At 38.4% G+C, this 19266-nt stretch overlaps 2 protein-coding genes across 8 annotated transcripts in view; one reads left to right on the top strand and one right to left on the bottom strand.

The window, feature by feature from the left end:
* CPNE3 (copine 3) overlaps positions 1 to 10836 on the top strand; it is a 29974-nt gene extending 19138 nt beyond the window's left edge. For 5 of the 7 annotated variants that reach the window (XM_075023540.1, XM_075023537.1, XM_075023539.1 and 2 more), the window contains exons 9-16: positions 2191 to 2277; positions 2867 to 2926; positions 3686 to 3819; positions 4268 to 4322; positions 4424 to 4475; positions 5119 to 5252; positions 7343 to 7579; positions 9055 to 10836. In XM_075023540.1, the coding sequence (XP_074879641.1) occupies positions 2191 to 2277; positions 2867 to 2926; positions 3686 to 3819; positions 4268 to 4322; positions 4424 to 4475; positions 5119 to 5252; positions 7343 to 7579; positions 9055 to 9165 (870 nt within the window). In that variant the 3' untranslated portion in view covers positions 9166 to 10836. The other 2 variants (XM_075023542.1, XM_075023543.1) reach the window with 2 other exon arrangements.
* Positions 10837 to 16045: 5209 nt separating this feature from the next.
* CNGB3 (cyclic nucleotide gated channel subunit beta 3) overlaps positions 16046 to 19266 on the bottom strand; it is a 67944-nt gene continuing 64723 nt past the window's right edge. Inside the window, exons 17-18 of the mRNA XM_075023536.1 lie at positions 17436 to 17616; positions 16046 to 16285 (exon numbers count right to left, since the gene is read on the bottom strand). Coding sequence (XP_074879637.1) covers positions 16046 to 16285; positions 17436 to 17616 — 421 coding nt within the window. The remainder of the gene's footprint in view (positions 16286 to 17435; positions 17617 to 19266) is intronic.

A 19266-nucleotide genomic window follows, 5' to 3' on the forward strand; every position in this document is an offset into this window, starting at 1 on the left:
CTTAACGTAGAAGTCTTTGTTTTATGGACATGTATGTTATCAAAATATTTTACCATCTTTTCCTTTCATTCTGTAAAACCTGCAGAACTGCTCCTGCATTTAATAATAATGGGATATATATACAAGAGTGCCTGCCTGTACTTTTCTAACACCTTGAATGTTGCATTTGTACTGAATTCTTCAGAGCTGTTTAATGCGAAGAGTCAACCTTGTATGTAGTGGTTTTTTGATTGCTGCTTTGTCCCTTGCCATGCTTTTCTTTCAGATACCTGTTTCTGAATTAATTTTGAATTATGCATGGTTTAGTTTAATGCCTGTTAAGGTTTTATATTGTTTGTAAGAAATTTTGGACTCGTATCCTACCTATATAATTCATATGCTGCCTAGTTGGAGCTCTTGGGTGTTTTCTCATTTTTTCTAGATTTTCAGGGGCCAGATGGTATCAGTTTAGCTTTCGATGCTGACAGTGATCCTTCTTATTACTGTAATTAAATTGTGCAAAAAAAAAATAAATCAGGGAGCAGAAGGGTTTCATAAAATCATTTTTTCTGCTTATTTTAAATGAAGACTTTATGAATCTTCTAACAAGATGGTTTTCTTAATTTTTTTTTAATAAAAAAACATTGCACTTATGTAGCAGTGTCATAAATTAAACTAACCTAGCAGGTTAGTATGTTCACATTTTCAAGCACATATTTTTTGTAAGAACTGTGATAGTGTGTTCCCATGCAGTGTGAAGTGTGTTGGGTAAAGGCTCTTTGAGAATACAAATGTCTGTTTTCATTGTGCCCCTAGTAGCATAATAGGTGCGGTCTCTTTTGAATTTAAGGAACAAGTATTTTAAGTTATAATCTGCCTGTGCTGGTTTTGGAAATGCTTTAAGAAATTTATTTTCATGAGAACTGTGGCTATACCTACTCTAAGTAACTTTCTGCTATGTCAGTAAGATGAAGCGAAGATAAGAGACAACACAACTAATGTGCTCCAGGTTTCTTCTACTTTTAAAAGGAACTAACCTCTGATCCTCTGTGATCTGATAATTTGATAATGTCTGTAAAATATTTCTAGTGCACATTAGAATTTGACTTTATATATTCCAAGCATGATCTTTAGTTACTCCCATGATTCTGACATCAACTGCGCCTGTGGGAGATTTGGCACAACTTCTTTGAAGTTTGAGGTGAGCATGAGTGTGACTGTATCCTCAGCTGCTGAAAAAGCTGGTCTTGTATGACTGAAGGGAATGAATGGGTGGCTTTTCTTCTCTGGAGAATTGCTGATTTCTGCCCCCCCCCCCCTCACCCCTTCCCTTAAGGTGTATCTTCCCCCTAAGCATGCTGTTAGTGAGCTCTGGTTGGAGGATGATAAAATGTAGTTGAAAGATTGTAAATGCTATGTATCTCATGGCTGTTATTAGTGAGTACCTCACCAATTGACATAGTACTAAAGTAAGTCAAATAGAAGTGATGCTGGGGGTGAAATGTCCAAAAAAAGAAGGTAAAAAAGAGGCATGTAGACTTCTCAGGTGCTGACCTTGTTAGTGCATTTTTTCACTTGATTAATTGCAAGATCACTTCTTAAAACTTAATTAATTTAAACCAAAGCAGTGGAACCTATTTCTGGCACTGAGCCAGAAGACATGTCTGGAATACCTCCTCAGACTATTTATGCATCAGACACGCTGCATTGTGCTGTCATGACTGCATGATGGCAGGAGCTGCTTAACCTGGCTAGCTGTTGATTACACTCAGAGGTTAAGTTATTGGTTTAGTTGATGAAGCTTCAACAACTGAGTTTGGAAAGCTTAAACATATCCCTCTTATCTCATATGTTACTGCCACAGCTTCTGGAAACAGTGGTGCTTTGCCTGAATCACTGTGTCTTTACCAAAAAGAAAGTTGTTAACAGAATCCTCAGAGGGAAAATGGTACAGAATTTCTTTGTCTGGTTGAAATACAGTTGTCTGAACAAATGTATTTGTAAGTTTTTGAGTAAGAGAGGATTTCTGTCTTGATAATGTTTTTTTTTTTTGCTGATTTTGAGCAGGCTGGGTTTAATTTTGCCGGATAGTGAAATAAACTGCATTTTTAATACAAGCCCAAAGTATCAGTCCTAGAATAATGAATTTTTAAATTTGCTGCGTAAATGATATTTATAGTGCTTTTGTTGGATTTGTTTGCATTCATGCAGGTTGAATTTGAATGTATCAATGAAAAGAAAAGACAGAAGAAAAAAAACTATAAAAACTCTGGCATTGTGAGTGTTAAGCACTGTGAGGTCAGTAATATGTTCTGGTATAACTCTGTTTTTAAGTGTTCAGGCATAACAGTTCTCATCTAGTATGCCTTCACCCTCAACTTTAAAATGTCTGAAAGTTCTGGACACAGTAAATATTTAAGAGCTCTGATTCATATAAGGAGACAGACTGACAGCTGAATCATGTGTCTGTCCTACCCTGTCTCCTCACTTTCTCTTGAAGATGCCATCTATATGGCAAAGGTCGCTTACCAATTTGTAAGGCCATTCCTGAACCACTGCATTCCCCAAGTCACTGTTTTATGGCGAATTAGAGTCTGGTAAGTCTGTTGTAATATGTTGTTTTATAAATGATAGTGCTTTTGGAGCTTCTTTGTTGTCTGTCTGTAATTTTGTAAAAGGCCTGATCCTGATGCACTGAGTGTGTGATGGCATACACTATAAATATCCTCACTGCAGTGGGTGGATGGGATATCTATAGAGTAAAAGTAGTGCTTTGCATGGGTGAAGATAACAAATCCGGAACCTCAAAAGTTGCTGCAATAAAACTTATTGTTTTTCTCCCATTAAAAAAAAAAAGTAAATTTCTATCTTTAACTTCTATTTTTAGATCCTAGTAGAATGCACATTCCTTGATTACATCATGGGTGGGTGTCAGCTGAATTTCACAGTAAGTTAAATCATTTATATAAAGTAGCTTTTGAGTTTTGGAACAAACTGAAGCATATAATTGATTGCCCTTGCTCTTAATTTGATTATTGGGGGGTTTTTTTTGCTGTTGTTGTTCTGTAGCGTGGAGGGGGGGAAGCCATTTTGCTAGAGCTCATCTAGTCTGTTTAGAAAAGATTATTTTCCTTACTCAGGGCACAAAGTTCTGAACCCGTAGTTAGGAGACCAAGGAGACATTTACAGTTCTCTGATTTCCTTCAAGTTTCCTTTTCATAAGGGCTCCCCTGCCCGCCCTTTTTCTGACCAAAGATTTCACTTTTGCCCTTAATGGTGATTTTCAAGGCCCTTTGCCATTGAGGTCAGAGAATGAACTATCTCTAGGCTTCTGTGATGTCTGGCTAGTCGTACTTCTGAGAAAAAATATGTGTATGGCAAGATACAGGATGAAATTAATGTAACAGCTATTGAAGAGCTGCTGTGAATGGTAACTGAAAGTAAAAACACAGCGAAAACCTGACAGATAAAAGTCATTTCAGCCCTTCTGAGAGATGCAGAGCCTTCTGCTGGTTTTGTAGTAGCATTGTTTTAAGAGTGTTAATATTCCAAGAAACCTGCATCTATGTATTGTGCCTGTTAGATTTGTAGATGTCCTGGTAACTACTATTTACAACTCTTTCATGATTTTCACTTTGGCTTTGCCAGAGATAAGAAACATAATTTACCTCTAACAGCAATTTGATATACATATTGCATTTGACAGGTGGGAATAGATTTTACAGGGTCCAATGGGGACCCTCGCTCTCCAGACTCTCTGCATTACCTCAGCCCTAATGGAGTTAATGAATACCTAACAGCCATTTGGTCTGTAGGAATGGTCATTCAGGATTATGATACGTAAGTTTTAGATTTTCATTTAAATAATTTTTTAGGTATGTATTGATTTTTGTGGTAGTTTCTTAAACTGGTGTTGAAGATGCCAGCAGATATATTGGAATGAAACTTCTGAGCTGAAATGTAGAGCTAAAAAAGACTTCATAATCACTGCACGATCGCATAATCAGAAGCAAAAGCTTGTGTCTACAGCAGACAAGCAAGGTTTTTCATCTGTGATGTAAAGAGCAGCATTAATTTAAATAAATACTTGCATTCTTGCCAATTTGGTGGTAAAGATTGGTTTTGGTGCTAGAAACAGTTACAGGGGGGAACGTCCATTTAATTTTGCCTCTTAATGCTTACTAAACAGCATTTTTAATGCTCAAAAGCAGCACTGATTAGCTAACTTACTGAACTGTGACAGCTTTTAAAGGAACACACTTCATTTTCTTTAAAATTACTTTTTTAGAGATAAGATGTTTCCAGCCTTTGGATTTGGTGCACAAATTCCTCCTTCCTTTCAGGTAATGGGATATGTAAATGCACTACATGAGACAACTAAAAGCACTTACTTCAGGAGGAGATTGTATATACAGTCCTGACTATGTCTTTTGTGTATTGGCAGGTGTCACATGAGTTCCCATTAAATTTTAACCCATCAAACCCATTCTGTAATGGTAAGTCTGAGAAGGACCTAGAGAATAAAATGTCGAAGGTGAAGGGATAAACACACTTGAAAAGTGAACTGTGAAGCGTGTTGTTTTAATTAAATAATGAGTTTAGTCATGTAGCAGGAAACAGTTTTATAACTGTTTTCTTAGTTAATAGAAATAGCATTTGGTCTCTCTTCTGTAATGATTTGTGAAATAAGTGTTTTAAAGAGCTAGGGCACAGTACAGGTAAGCTGGGAATGGTTCTGTCATGTTGTCAAGCCACTTCATTCTACTTCACTGCTGGTGTGGAGTTGTCTGGTTTGAGTATGATGCTGCTAGTGCCTGTTCAACGTGGCCTCTCTGATCACACTAGTAACTACCACAAGCTGCCAGGCAAAGGGAACTGTTGTAATTAGTTACACACGCTTGAGTGTACAGTATTTCTATTCACATAAAGCCAAGCATGTTAAGCATGTGCATTAAGCATTGGTCAAGCTGAAGGCCTCCATTGCTCATGAATAATTCTTTTTTTTATCATGATTAGTTTTAAATCTTTGCATCATCACTTTAAATAACTGATATATACAGTGTTTCAGGAAAACGGAGTGCTTCAAAACATCCTAATTCTAATATGAAAAAATTAATATGATCTATTTGTGTTCTCTAGGAATCCAAGGCATTGTTGATGCATATCGGGCTTGTCTTCCTCAAGTGAAGTTATACGGGCCAACAAATTTTTCTCCAATTATAAATCATGTGGCAAGATTTGCTGCTGCAGCTACACAACAGCAAACAGCATCTGTAAGTTCTTTAGGGTAGTATGTGTATTCTGCTTACTTTTTGCTTTCCCTTCTAGTTTATAAATAGTATTTTTCTTTTTTAAGTATGTTTCAACAGCTGGCCATTTACTTTGTGAATTGGTGTTTGGTACCATTAAAACTATATAAAAGCTAACTGATTTTTGCAGATCGTACACAACAATTGTCTCCTAAATTAAATAAACTATTCAGAGTTGAAATATCAACTTAAAAATACATGGCACCTTTATGAATCTTCTATTCAAAGCTCTTGCAGTGCTATATAGGTGTTAAAGTCTAATTTAAGCCTTAGCATATAGGCGAATGATCTAACGTCAGCTGAGAAAAATCAGCTAGACCTTGTTTCATATCAGATAGCTGAGAGACAGAGTTCAGTAAGGTATCAAAGAAATGGAGGATATAGCTCCTGACACCTACTTACCACCATAGATAATTAACTGTCCATACTATAAAGCTTTAGGTGCTATATGTGCTGTGCTCTACTCCCTATCATAAGTTGTTGACCTTATTAAGAAATAGGAGGTCTGAAAAGCAAGTTTTGAGTATTGAACCATTTAGATAATAATCCATGCAAGTTCAGGAAATCTGAAACCATATATATCCTAAATCATTGATGATAGCAAATACTAGTATCTCAGATGTCATGTAAAATCAGGAAGTAAAATCAGCTGTTTTTGCGTATTAAAGTACCTGTGGAAACCAATTTGGAAAAGAGCTATTGATTTTCATATGCCAAGAAGTTTATAAGGTTTTGCTTTGGTAGCCTTTCAGTAGTAACTGTCATCTCTCTCTCTATATATATTAGGAAAGTAGCAAAACCTCTTGTACTTTTTTTTTCTGAGACTGCAATATGCCTAGCAAGAGCTTTATTTTTTCTGCTTAAAAGCATGTATTGAAGAAATTTTGCTGCCTTGCCATTTAATGCATATTGTAGGTATTTTGGGTTGGCTTTTGGTTTTGGTGTTGGGTTTTTTTCAGTACAGGGGAAGTATAAGAAGAGAGAAATAAATCCAATGTGATGTGCTATCATGCCACTGGTTATAGCCTTCTCTGATCGTGGCTGCTTTGTAGATATTCTTGCTGGAGTGGGGGAGTGGACTGGTGGGAAGCCATGAGAAAAGGTGATACCTGAACACAGAGATAAGGGAAGACCAGTTATTTTGGAGGCAGATAAGGGAAGATGGGAAGCAAAGTACTGAAGAGGAAGACTTCTGAGAATACTGGGAATACCTTTGGAAGTTGCATTTGTGCTGCCCAGGAATCATCTGAAATGAACCAAGTGAGAGAAGACCAGAAGTTCAGGAATTTGGTAGTTTCTGAACTTTGTACTTCTAGTTTGTTCTTGGTACTTCAATCCAGAACAGAGGCGAAGATACCAACTTTTAGAAGCCTTGGCAGTATAGTGGAAGTAACTCAAGTGGTACTTGAATAAATTACCAAAATACTCCAAGGTGGTTTCAGATGACTAAGTAATTAACTTAATAAAGCAGCTAGAAAACATGATTAAAGGAATTTGAAAAAGTGCATTCTGTTTTTTTGGTACAGAAAGATGTGTTTTAATCTATGTTTAGGATTTTAGAGATACATTATGAAAATGAAGGCCTGTTCCATTACCCTTGGTAGCACTTTTTGTTCATCTGTTCTTAACTGAATGAAACGAAGGCTAGCATTTCATAAAGGTATTGATAGACCCGAAAGGAAACAAATACAAGTTTCACAGGTGTTAAACTGCCATCTGTCCTAGGACAAATACTTGGAAGATAGGTTAACTGTTGGTTTGTCTGGGGGTTTTGGAGAGGAGGAGGAGAAGGGTGATACCATTGTTTTTTTGGGAGGTGGCTCTTTAAAGATGACTTCTTTTAAAGGATTCATTATGTTGTCCTTATAAATTTCTTTGGACTGTACAGATGAAGCCTGACCACAACTTAAGATGTTTGATTGTAAAATTCAGTGAGTGCATTGAACATGCTCAAAGTAACAACAGTATGTAGTCTGTGTGTGCATTTTTCTAAGTGTACATGTCTACACATTTTCTATTTCTCTGTCATAACACAGTGTGTATTGATTTGACAGCAATACTTTATACTTCTGATCATAACGGATGGTGTGATAACAGACCTTGATCAAACTCGAACTGCCATAGTTAATGCTTCGAAATTGCCTATGTCCATTATCATTGTTGGTGTTGGAGGAGCAGACTTCGATGCTATGGAGTTTCTTGATGGTGACAATGGAGTTCTCAGGTCCTCATCAGGAGAACCAGCTGTCAGAGACATTGTCCAGTTTGTGCCATTCAGGAAATTCCAAAATGTAAGTAAACTTAATAGTATGCTTAATAAATATCGTAGAGGTATGCTGGGTTTGCTAGGATAATCCTACGTATAGTCCTAAGCTTTTGCTTATGAACTCTGAAGTCTGAGATAAGTCTTTATCAAATGCTAAAAAAAAAACCAAAAAACAAAAAAACAAAAAAAACGACAAAAGACTTCAGCATCTGTAGAATTTCCATTAGGTCTGCTGATGCATGTTTAAAAAGACTCCATTTCTGGTTTCAGCACTGCATTTCTGACAAGTTGCTGCAGGGGAATGACCTTTGTATAAATCTCTCCCAGACTTGATTAAACAGATGGATGTGTTTTTCATTTGGGAGGAAGAACTTACTGTGGTTTTGTTCTTATGGTAAAGTGTTTTTTATTGTGGATGCCCATTTGTAAACGTGGATTAGTCTCACATTTTAGTGCAGTGTTAAAATTCAAGGTTAAATTGGGGAGGTCGTAATCAGTAGAAATTGTGTGTGGGCACAATAGTGGTGATAGTTTTCATTTTCATTAAAGCAAATATACCAAAAAAATAGGTGGTGAAAGAATGGAGTCCTGATTTCTTGCTGTAGTACCCAATAAATATGCACAGGCTAATAGAGTCCGACTTTTAAATGCCATATCACTGGAAGTAGTTGATTTAAAAAAAACAAACAGCAAAACAAAAGTTTCCTCAGGATGGGGAAGATAAGGTCATTATTTTTATTTCCATCCTCATATGTTCTAATTTGGTTTTGTTTCTTCATTTTAACCCTATTAATAATACTCCTTATACCTTTGTATTTTGTCTTTGTATTTCTGTTTTTACTTTTGATACAAATTCTTTGTTTAATCTCAGAGCAACTCAGGCAAACTGAAAAGAGAAAGAGAGCAAAATCAATATAGAATATACTTACTGAATAATGCACTTGGATGTAGAGTAACTAGGGTCAATATTCAATATAAAATTACACATTCAAATGCTTTCAGTTTCTAGAAAATGGGGTGCTTTTTTTCCCATGGATAGTTAGTATTACAGTAAAAACTATCTCTTAGAAGAGCTGCTCTGTAGCAATACAGTTACTGTGGATGAGACTTGGTGCAAAAGGTTGCAGATGATTAGAGAAGCCCCTAAAGTATCATCTTAAGCAGATAGTGGAAGTGTGTTTACATGGCTGAAGTTCAACATCTGCACTCTGTGTGTGTGTATATTTCACATGACAAAAGTTATCTTAAGACATGGCAGCCCTTTGAGCACCCAGCTCCTGTTACTTCAGTGGAACAAGGCAGCCAGCTGATTCCTGGTAATGGGAGCAAGCAGGTAAAGATGTCAGAGAAGCTTCCACCTGTCCCACAAGGGCACTGTGTAAAGCCCTCTATAAAATGTCAGACTTTAAATTGGTCTAGTAGAGGAGTTGCTTATTACCTGTCTTAGGATCTCTGTTAAAATTTGGTGAAAACTGAAACTTGATGTTCTTTCTTTCTAAGTCTCCAAAAGAAGCTCTGGCGCAGTGTGTCCTGGCAGAAATCCCTCAGCAAGTGGTGAACTACTTCAGCACCTACAAACTGCAGCCTCCTAAGAATCCTGCTGTAAAGTGAATGGGCTGAGCAGGGAAGCTGAGACTTTGTGCTTGCTTTACTTGCTATATCTGCAGACTCTGGTTCTCAAGATACTTCTGTATACCTGTAAACACACACCTCTGTGTGGTAATGTCTGTTAGCTTTTGCCTGCAAATCACTTTGCCAAATGTGCCTTTTAAGGGCCAAAATCTAATTGTGTTAATATTTGATGTTGATTTGAGAGATAGGGCTTGCATGGGTGCATTTTATTTTGCAAAGTAAGAGTGGAAAAAAGAGGCTGAATATGCAGAGAGAAGGAGAAGAAGGGGTGGAAGTGGAACAGCTGCCTGTTTGATAAATATGGCCAGTGGGAGTGTTCAATTACTTTTGTGGGATCAGCACTGCAGTTTCTCAGTGGTCGTAAAACCAGTCTGAAATGAAAAAGAGGGTATATCCCCACCAAGCAGATAAAAGTTTGTATGTGCTTCAACGAATCTGGAATACTTTAAGCTTCTGTGTCTATTAAGCCACCAGAGCAAAATTTTGTCACAGGAGTTTCATAATTAAACAAGTGCCAGAACAGAGCATAAAGGCCCTCCTTGCATGCCTACTTCACATTTGCCACTTCAGTGCCTTTGGCCAATGCCTGGGATTCAGGGCTGTGTGAACATAAGCCAAACAAGTCATTAAAGTATATATTCTTTTATAGTATACATTGTCTTAAGGTAGTACAGGAATAACTAGGGTGAATCAAGGTGAACCTCTAACATCTCAGAATACTATTGGCCTTCAGGGCTACTACTGTAAAGGCTGTAAGATGTATTTCAGTTTGTACTGTGCTGGAAAACAGGAACTCCAGATTTTATTTTGGTCAGGGTTTTGTTTTGTTTTGGTTGTGGGCTTTTTTCTTTTTTTTCCATAAGAGTCATGACTACTGATCTTTAAAGGGCTTTTTGTGAAATGGGAATTCACTTTCTAGTTAAAAAGTTTTGTCTGATTTATAACTGCATATTTTCAAGCAAAGGCAGTTCTTGAAAGTGCTACCTATGTTGGTTTCGTCATTTTGAATCATGCTTCTTTGTCATGAGTCTACTAATGAAAAGTGCCTGCAAAACCCCCGATCTTCCTTCTTCTCTCCCAGTAGGAAGACATCAAGTCTCTAAGCTCTAATCGTGTAATCATACTGCGTTTCTCTAGGGCAAACAATTTCTGGTTTATTTTCTTGGCCTGAATTTTCTCTTCACCATTTACACCAAGTGTAAATCATATTGTTTGCTTAGTGGAAAGATGAAGCTTTCTTGTCTCTCAGTTGCATACTGCTTGCTGAGGATCTCTTCTGATCCTGTCAGTGCGTGTAAAGTAAGTGGATGTAAAGGTCTCATTTATCACTTCCAAAATGCCCATCTTGAACATTAATTTTGCAGTTTCACATTTGAAGTGGTTTACAGGTTAGGTATCTGACTGATCTGATTCTGGATGGCTTACCTGTAACATGTAAGAACAGAATGGGCTAACACTAAATTTAGAATACTTTGGCACTCAAGATTGCACCAGGTCATAGTGTATGTGACTTCTTTTTAGTTGCTGGAGCTGCAATGTGTGGTTGTTTTTTTTTTTTGTTTTTTCTTTCTATACATGTATACTCCTGTCAAGAATCTGAATTCACATTAACATTGATGGATGAAAGGTATATGTACCGAGATTGTTTTACACATCCTGTAAAACATACCAAGTGTTTTGTAGACAGTTGACTAGTTACCAATCATGAATGAATGTGTTATTCTCCACTCCATTTTCCTTGGTGGAAGGGGTCCTAAATAGTTTCAGTAGTGGAATACTGAGGAAGAGATTTTGTTTCATATTAAGCCAAGCTCTTTCTATTTTTTAAATCTAATTCATGTGTTTATATAAAAATTTACAGACATCTTTTTATCAGCGTAGTGCAAATGTGTTTCTACTTCATACGTAAATTATAATGAAGTGTCATGCCAGATATGCAACACAAAATATTAAGATCAAGGAAGTAGTTATAATGAACCTAAATCACACTGCTGCAAATTGATATTGTATGATTTTTGGAACAGTAAACTGTTTCACAGCTACATGCTCCATGTACAGAGATAACTGGATGCAGTATTAATGCTTTGTCTAGATTAATTGAAGTGGGCGAGTACTACTGATAGGAGTACAGGATACTACTGAAGTTCCTCTAAGCTGTCTGCCAAAAAGATAATGCTGCATCTGAGTTCTGTTACCAATTCTGTTTTAAGTTGCCATGGAAGTGCATTTAAATGCATTTACATATGTTAATAGGTATTATTGTACTAAATACCTGCTTAATATAAAATAAAACCTTCTGTTTTGTCTGTATTCTATACAGTAATTCTGAGTTTCTACAGTAGAGAATTCATTATCTCTTACTGGAAAAGTGCCCCCATGTTCCTCAAGCTTAGGGAATTAAATAGCATATCAACAATACCTACTTCTTAATGTGCCCTATTCTATGTAAAAGAAAAGTGTTTCAAACCTGACGGCGACAAGAACCATTTTTCAGGTATAATTTCTCTTAGAGGTGTACAGCTAACGCTTGTTGAAAAATTTGGAAACTTACAAGTTAAGCTGAAGCAATATTCTGAGTCAAGGAATGCAGCAGATTGTGAATCAAGGGGGAGGGGAGTTACTATGTTGTTTTGCCATTTTTTGTTTGTTTTTACATGTAAAAAATGCCTTATTAGCTTGAGGGTGACAAAGCAAAATATTGTCAGTTTTGTAAAGTGAATGTGCTTATAGGTCACTTGCACCACCTTGTGATAAAAATCATGTATAGCAGTTTTCATAATCAGATGCTTTTTGCCATTTAATGGTCTTGATTATATACATATGTACAGCAGAGAAATAACCTGTAACCTGTATTTTTTACTTTCCTATGTATTTCATTTCTGATGAAGTTAACTGATTTACAATATATATGCATTCAAAATATAATTTCGATATCCTGTTACTCTGTTGTGCTTTTGTATTCAGCATTTTCTATGTAATGATAAATGCTGCTTTTGCAGTTCCTATGAGGAGTATTCCACAGGCTGAACACCTCAGATTTATAACAAGTATTATCAGATGAAAGGAAAAATGCCTTTTCACTCAGTGGTTATGAATGTGCGGTGTATATTTCGTAAAGCATCTCATACTGGCTTTTAGCAAGAAGATATTCTGAAATGGGATGGTTTTAGCAGTGACTGTTTCATGCTCTTTGCCATGTTAGAGTTCTCCCATGCATGGTATTTCATACAATTATTATCAGATTTTCCAAAACTTTTTTCAGAACAGTGTCTACATTTTAAGTAGAGAGTCATGGAGATTTGATTATTTTAATTTTCAAATACATTGTTCTACTCCACCCTTCGGTTTCTTTACATTCAAGTGTAGTCAAGTCTGAGATACTTTTATTGGCAGAGATACTAGAGACATAGTATTGCAGCAGAACGTGATGCCATACAGAACTTGAGTGAGCTTTGATACTGGAAGTTCCATCTTCTAAGTGCTTCAGAGTAATTCACTCAACTTCTCCAGCAGTCAAGGATCCACAGGGTAGAATTAGTTCCTGAAAGGATTTAATACATCTTGACATTTCTTGTGTTGTTCTTTCTGGTGAAAACCCTATAAATAGTTGCAACTTGGATTCCTGGACCCTTCCTCCCCCTGCCTATACCTAAAAATGGTGGAATTCAGGGAAGGGGAAAATACTCCAACAACAGAAAAGTAGGATGTCAGAGAAAACCAGGTGGATGTTACTTGTGTGTGGCCATGATCTTCTGCAAACACTGACACTTCTCTTTCATTTTGGGTCTAAGGAACTCGAGAACTGTGCATAACGGTAATTTTGCAGACAGAACTGACAGGCTTTCCTGCAATCCTGAGCTGTTAAGAGCTGTACCAAAGCAGCAACTTGTGGGATGATGCTCTGTTGCTGCACTGTAACACTTGCTGCTGCAGTCTCAGCTCTTACTTTGTAATATATGTCAGTGCATGATTGATGAACTTAAAAATGCCAATAGTGAAAATGTTTGAAGTTACCTGGTAGCACGTGTAGGCAGAAGGGGATTGGATCTTTTGCAATGAGAGAGTGCTTTACTAATTAATATAAAAAATGTTAAAATATGGGGGGTTATGTTTTTTCTCCCTTTCCATAATGTTTTGACAACTCTCAAAAAAAATTGAGAATCATATATTGTAATGAATTCATAGATCATCATTATTCACAGAAGGCCTCATTTGTGAAGCAGTTCTGCAATATTTCTAATTTTGAGATTGTATTGAGACGTTCCTGGATGTGCAATAGATGAGTAGGTATTTATGATTAATCTTATAATTTTCATCTCTGTTGTGACATCCTTTTTTTTACATACCAAACAAGTAACGTACAATTAAAGATGGTTCTTTCCATGTAGCAGTTGAACCTTGACCTCACTGTTAATGCAGCAGAACTTTCTTTTTGAAAGAGATTTGGGTTTTGGTCATGTCAGAGGATGTGTGGAATACACAACATATGGAATTCAGTCATCCAGCTTTGAATTGGTGAAAGCTCCCACTGATTCTGGTTGGGCTGCCAGCTTTGCCTGTGGTGAGAGAAGTTCAAAGGCGTTAAAAGAGCAGGCCTACAGAATGCATAGCCTGCAGGATCATATATAGCCTGCAAATTGAATGTTTAATTTTGACACGGTGCCTTCTGTGGTTGGCTGGTTAGCTGAGGAGCTGTGAAGCCTGCCCTTACAATTTCTTGGCTTGGCCTCTGTGTAATGGTGTTAGTTCCCAAAACTGTTGATCCAGTGGTGTCCCGTCCCGCTCGGTGGGCTCAGGGGAGGTGATCTTTTAGATGGTCCATTGCCACACACAGGAGTCATGACAATGATTCAGGAGGGACAGGGAAAATTTCAACACCCTGTTTCACTTGGCGAAACCCAGGGTAGGAGTCATGACAATGGCTCCTAAATGCTCAAAATATGTTTTATTTAATGTTGACTTAGAACGCAAGTGTGGCTAACTTTGGCGTAGCAGATACTTCGAATAAAAAACTTGACACCTAACAGCCGTAGCAAAATACTCCTAACAACAAGGTAGGAGGAAGAGAAGAGATGAGAGAGAGAAGAAAGAGAAAAAAGGAGAGGCATCACCACCCTTGCATCGAGCGAAGAAGGAGTCTCGGAAGTAGCTGTGTGAATTCCTCAGGCAGCAGGCCGGCACCTGCGGCTTGGTCTCTCCCCGTTTTTCACCCTCGTCCGAGAGGTCTTTGCGCAAGTGTTGTGGGGTTTTCTTGAAAGTTCTTGGGGGGGTGGGGAGGGGGTGTGTGTCTGTGTGTGTTACTGATGTCCCCTTATCCCATTGAACTTGTTTATACAACTGCCATGGTCAGGGCCTGTGGCAAAACTCCAAACCTGTGGCAAAACATCTGAAGTGCAAATGCTAGCAAACTTCCCAGAAGAATTGCCAGAAAGCCTCTTTGAGGCACAACCGCTAGAAAGCCTCCCAGAAACAGTTCACTACCCCACCTCTGCAGGGCCCGTCCTGTTTTGGCTGCTTGCTGCTACGTGCTTGGTTGGCTGAGACAAAATGGTTGCCACAGTCTCTCACAGTCTCTTGGTTCCTCACAGGTGGGGACTGAAAGTGGATAGGGGGAGAGAGGAGTTGCAAACCCATGGAAGAGAAAAAAGTAAGTGAGAATTAAGCTTAAAATACAGCTTCAGCCTTTTGTTTAATATTGCATCCCTTTCTGTCATGAGTCAGTAGAGAAGGTTGACAGTGTGGGAGCTCCCTGTTAGGAAGCTGTATCCCACTCAGCTGTGGCACTCATAAAGGATTTACTTTAGTTCACAGGTATGATGTAGCTCAGCCCTGGTAAGGCACAGGGCTCACTTTGCACCATCAATCGAGGTCTGTGATAGAGGTGAACAACTGGAGCATTGGTTGAAACTCTGCACCCCAGAGTCAGAAAGTGCAAATCCTGCTTTTTGTAAAATAGCCTTTATTTTTGAAATGGCCAGTTTAAATACCAAGATTCTTCAGAAAGTTAGCCAGTATCAGCTGCTTGCTCTTCAGAGAGCATTATTAATGCCCCATCCCTTGAGAAGATCAAGTGTGTAAATCAGCAGCCCAAAGTTAAAGGTCACCCCTGGGGTGGGGGCTAATATCCAAGTCTCTGCCATGTTTATTCACCAGTCAAAGACAACTGGGGCAGATGTTCCTGCTTTCAGAGAGCTGGCAATAATTCTGCAGTCTGCTTCCCCCTTGTGGATTTTGTGATTTTATTTTTTGACAATGGTTTTGTTTTGTGGCCCTCTGTCCCAAGCTAAAACATCCCAACACACAGCATCACAGCTTTCTGCACTGAGCCATGCTGGTCACAAAAGCAGGTCACTGATTACAAGTATAAGGGGAGGAGAGAGAAGGATCGAGAGAAACATGAGTAACCTCAGCAACAGTAGGGCAGTAACCAGAAAAAGGATAACTATGGGAAACCAGAAAAGAAAATAGAAAAGAACACATACAAAAATTAAGAGCAAACTGAGCAGCAGGAACAGCAGTAAGAAAGCAAGGATAAACAGGAGAGGGAAGAGGAGAAGCAGGAACAAGACAGTGTAAGAGATAAGGGAGAGCATGGATCAAACAAGAAACAAGTGGTCCTGAAATACAATCTGAGCTCTAATTCCTATTACATCAAAGGTTGTCTCCTCAGGCTCAAGGTTAAGAGGTAAGTATATAAATAATTTGCCCAGTTGTCAGGGGAGGAAGGAGAGAAGAAGAGGAACTGGGGTAGATTTTTCTCGAGTAGTCTCTACTATTATCTTCTGTACTCAAAAGCAAAGTCACGCTAGCCCTCTGGATTCAGCAAGACAATAGATGGGGCCACAGCCCAAAGCACCATCTATTTCCTGTTTTTCTCTTTAACTTCAACTTTAAGGATCTCTCCTTCTCCTGCTCTGGGAGATGGAGACATACTAATGATCAGAGACTCATTACTGGTTCCCCTGTGCATAACAGCAGGTTTAGGCTTAGCGCCTGTATTTGGCTCTTCCTTTTGTGCAGGAGGTGCAGATGGGGCTGCGGGCTCCACGGGTTTCTTCTCTTCTCGTTCAGGCTTATTCTCTGCTTCAGCCTGAGTTTCCTAGAAACAAGAAATTAAATGTTTTCCAATGCTGCAGAAGAAATTCAGGAAGTAGTTCTATTCTGTATATGCAGTGGAAAGGCACAGCATGGATACTGTGATGCAACATATGTAAATTTGTATTTAGATGCTGAAAATCAGTTTCTAAATGAAAAACACAATTTCAGAATCAGAATGTCAACATAAAACCTAGGAGAAGCTTGTGGATTGTGATAGTATCTGCTTCTTATTAATACAGCAGGATGAAACAGGCACGTTTTGGGGCACGCAACCCTTCCTCAGGTCTTGCCTTCCTTTATGTACTTACACTAGTATAGAAAGAAAAGGTGTTACGTAAATCTCATCATGTTGCCCAGTGCCCCAATTCCTTGGCAAAGTGTGTTTGCTGTTAAGTTCATAAACACACATTAAATTGACCAATGTTTCTGCTCCAGTCATAGTGTTGTAGTCATTTGTGTAAGCAAAGTTCTTTATTTAACTTAAAAAAATAAATAAAAGCACAGCCAGTTCACCTATAAAAACAGAAAAGGATTCTGCCACCTTTCAGTAAGTATGTAGAACTGAGCAGGTTCTTATTAACATTTCTCAGAACAGAATATAATATGGGAATTATTTTTAATCGAGTAAAATAGCAGTTTTCTCATAAGTGCAATATGTTAGAGATGTAGTCAGTTTTAGCTGTGTGGGCTACACTTTAAATTTTGTCTTCAGGATTTTTGACAACCAGAAATCTGACTTTGAATTGGAAGGGTCCACCATGTGCTTGAGTCAGCTGGATCAGATTACTGTTAGGATATTTCTGTATTTACTGTTGTGAACATAAAATTAGAAGATCAGATGCCCTTAAGGTCTTTGTAACGTCTATTTTATCCTTACTTTCTTTAAGGATTTTTGTTTGCTTGCTTTTTCCCTTGCTTTTTCTTTGCTTTTGTTTTCTCTGTTCTGCATAGAGTCCAGGTCCAGGAAGATTTGAGCCAAATTTTAGAATTAGTGTTTACAGAGGTTAGGTACAGTGATTATATCTCAGCTACTGAGAGGTTTTTTTTCTGTCGATTGCAGTACAGCTGCATTTTTATCTACTCTGTTTGCCTAAGCCCTCCCAGTGTCTTTCAGCACCTGGAAGAATCTAGTCTATTTTCTGTGGCATTACCTGAGTGTCTTGTTGTCTCTTCAGCTGCAGCAGCTTGGCAAGGCCTTCTTTTCCTTTTCCTCCAACCATCGCTTTAAACAATTTTGGAGTTTCCTGTTTCTGCCCGAAGAGACTGGCCAAGCCCCGTGGTTGTTGCACTGGTGGTCCTGGAGGAGGTTTCCCCTTTGTCTTCAGCAGCACCCTGGAGACAGGAAGGAATGAGAACACACAGCATTGCTGTGAAACCGAGCAAAGTTCCTGCAAAACTAAAATGTCATATTCATGGATGAAAATCTGGCAACTTTTCCGGCCAATTTTTTTTGGTCCCGAGTCCAGTGGCAAGAGCAAAGCTGGAAATGGTAAAGGTAAGCCTCCAGAGCTGGAGGCTACTGCTCAAATTTGCAGCTGCTTGCCTATATCCTGGAGAATAAACAAGTGCAGGCTCAAATTAAGGTGTTGCAAAGCAGATGAGAATTTTATAAGGTGAGAAGTAGTATGGAGGGAGATGGATGCCTTGTACCTGAGGTGGCAGTCTCTTACCTGGCCTTCTGGATGGAAATTCAGAGAGCATTTAGTGCTCAATTGGGGAGTCCAGCTGATGCTTGTTCAAGTAATAGTTTACCAAACTAACTTCCAGCATGGCTTATCTCTCACAGGTCAGGTTAGACAGCGGTACTTACTTTTAGTCTTCTTCAGTAGAAGACGACACCCTGAAGATATAAAAATTACTGCCAAGCATGTGGCAGACAAGATTTTCACACCCTTCTATAGCTGTAGTGATTTGCAGCCATAACGACAAGAAGTGAGAACGAATGACAAGGGTAAAGATTAGATGATAGTTCCGAGATAGATGGAACCAGTGAAAAGCAGAGGGTTCCTGTGCTGATTTAAGGCTTTTTATGAACAAGGACTATACTTGCAGTCTGAAGTACAGTAAATCCCATAATACTACAATTTTCTTAAGTGTCTTGTAGTTTGTAACTTTGGGAATTTCAGAAGTGAAGATTTTACTTTTTTTAAAGTTTTATTGACATAAATTTAAAAAGTACGCTTCAGCAGCTTGCGTGGGTTTATTATGTAAAGACCATACAGTGACTATCAGGCAGCTGATAATAGAACAAATTTCTTCCTTTGATTTTATTTCAAGGAGGCCTTTAAAGGTGTGGGATGGCCAATGCAAACCCACAGAGAACTCTAACATAAATGTTCCAGGGAAGAGCAACTCATAACTTGATTCCAAAACTGAACAGAACTTCAATCTTTATCAAAACAGTGCACAAATCTCCTGTCGATGCCTAGTTTTTCTAGAGACATGGCTGACCATATACAGAGCATGGGAGTTTTGGAAGAGTTAGTGGATACCTAGACAGGTGACCAGAATACATGCAGATACTACCTATCTTTCAAATTAAACAGATATCCTGTATCTATTCTGATATCTAGAGAGGGCTTTGAGCTCAAATAGGAGTGCAGATATGAGGGATGGATGATTAAGCTCCTGCAGTTGAGAAAGGCTATCCGGAGGAAACAGAATTTAATGGCTTGGCAGGGTATGATTAGGATGGGGAAGAAAGCAGAAGGCAGCAGCGTGGGACAGAGAGACAGGAATAACAAGCAACTGGTCATACAACTGTTTAGAAAAAAGGTGGAGAAAAGTCAGAATGGATGAATGCTGGGGACCATCAGTCAGTGGATTTGTTCCACCTTTCTACCTGTTGATGCTAGTTTTGAAAATTGGGAAATCAGCCCATTCTGTGTCTATGTTCCTTATTCCTCAGGGATGTGATGATTCTCAAGATACTGTTGTTTGACAACCAGGGCTGTTGAAACATGCTGAATGCAACCATCTGCT

This window comes from Buteo buteo, chromosome 3 (genome assembly GCF_964188355.1).
Source record: "Buteo buteo chromosome 3, bButBut1.hap1.1, whole genome shotgun sequence".
Taxonomy (NCBI): domain Eukaryota; kingdom Metazoa; phylum Chordata; class Aves; order Accipitriformes; family Accipitridae; genus Buteo; species Buteo buteo.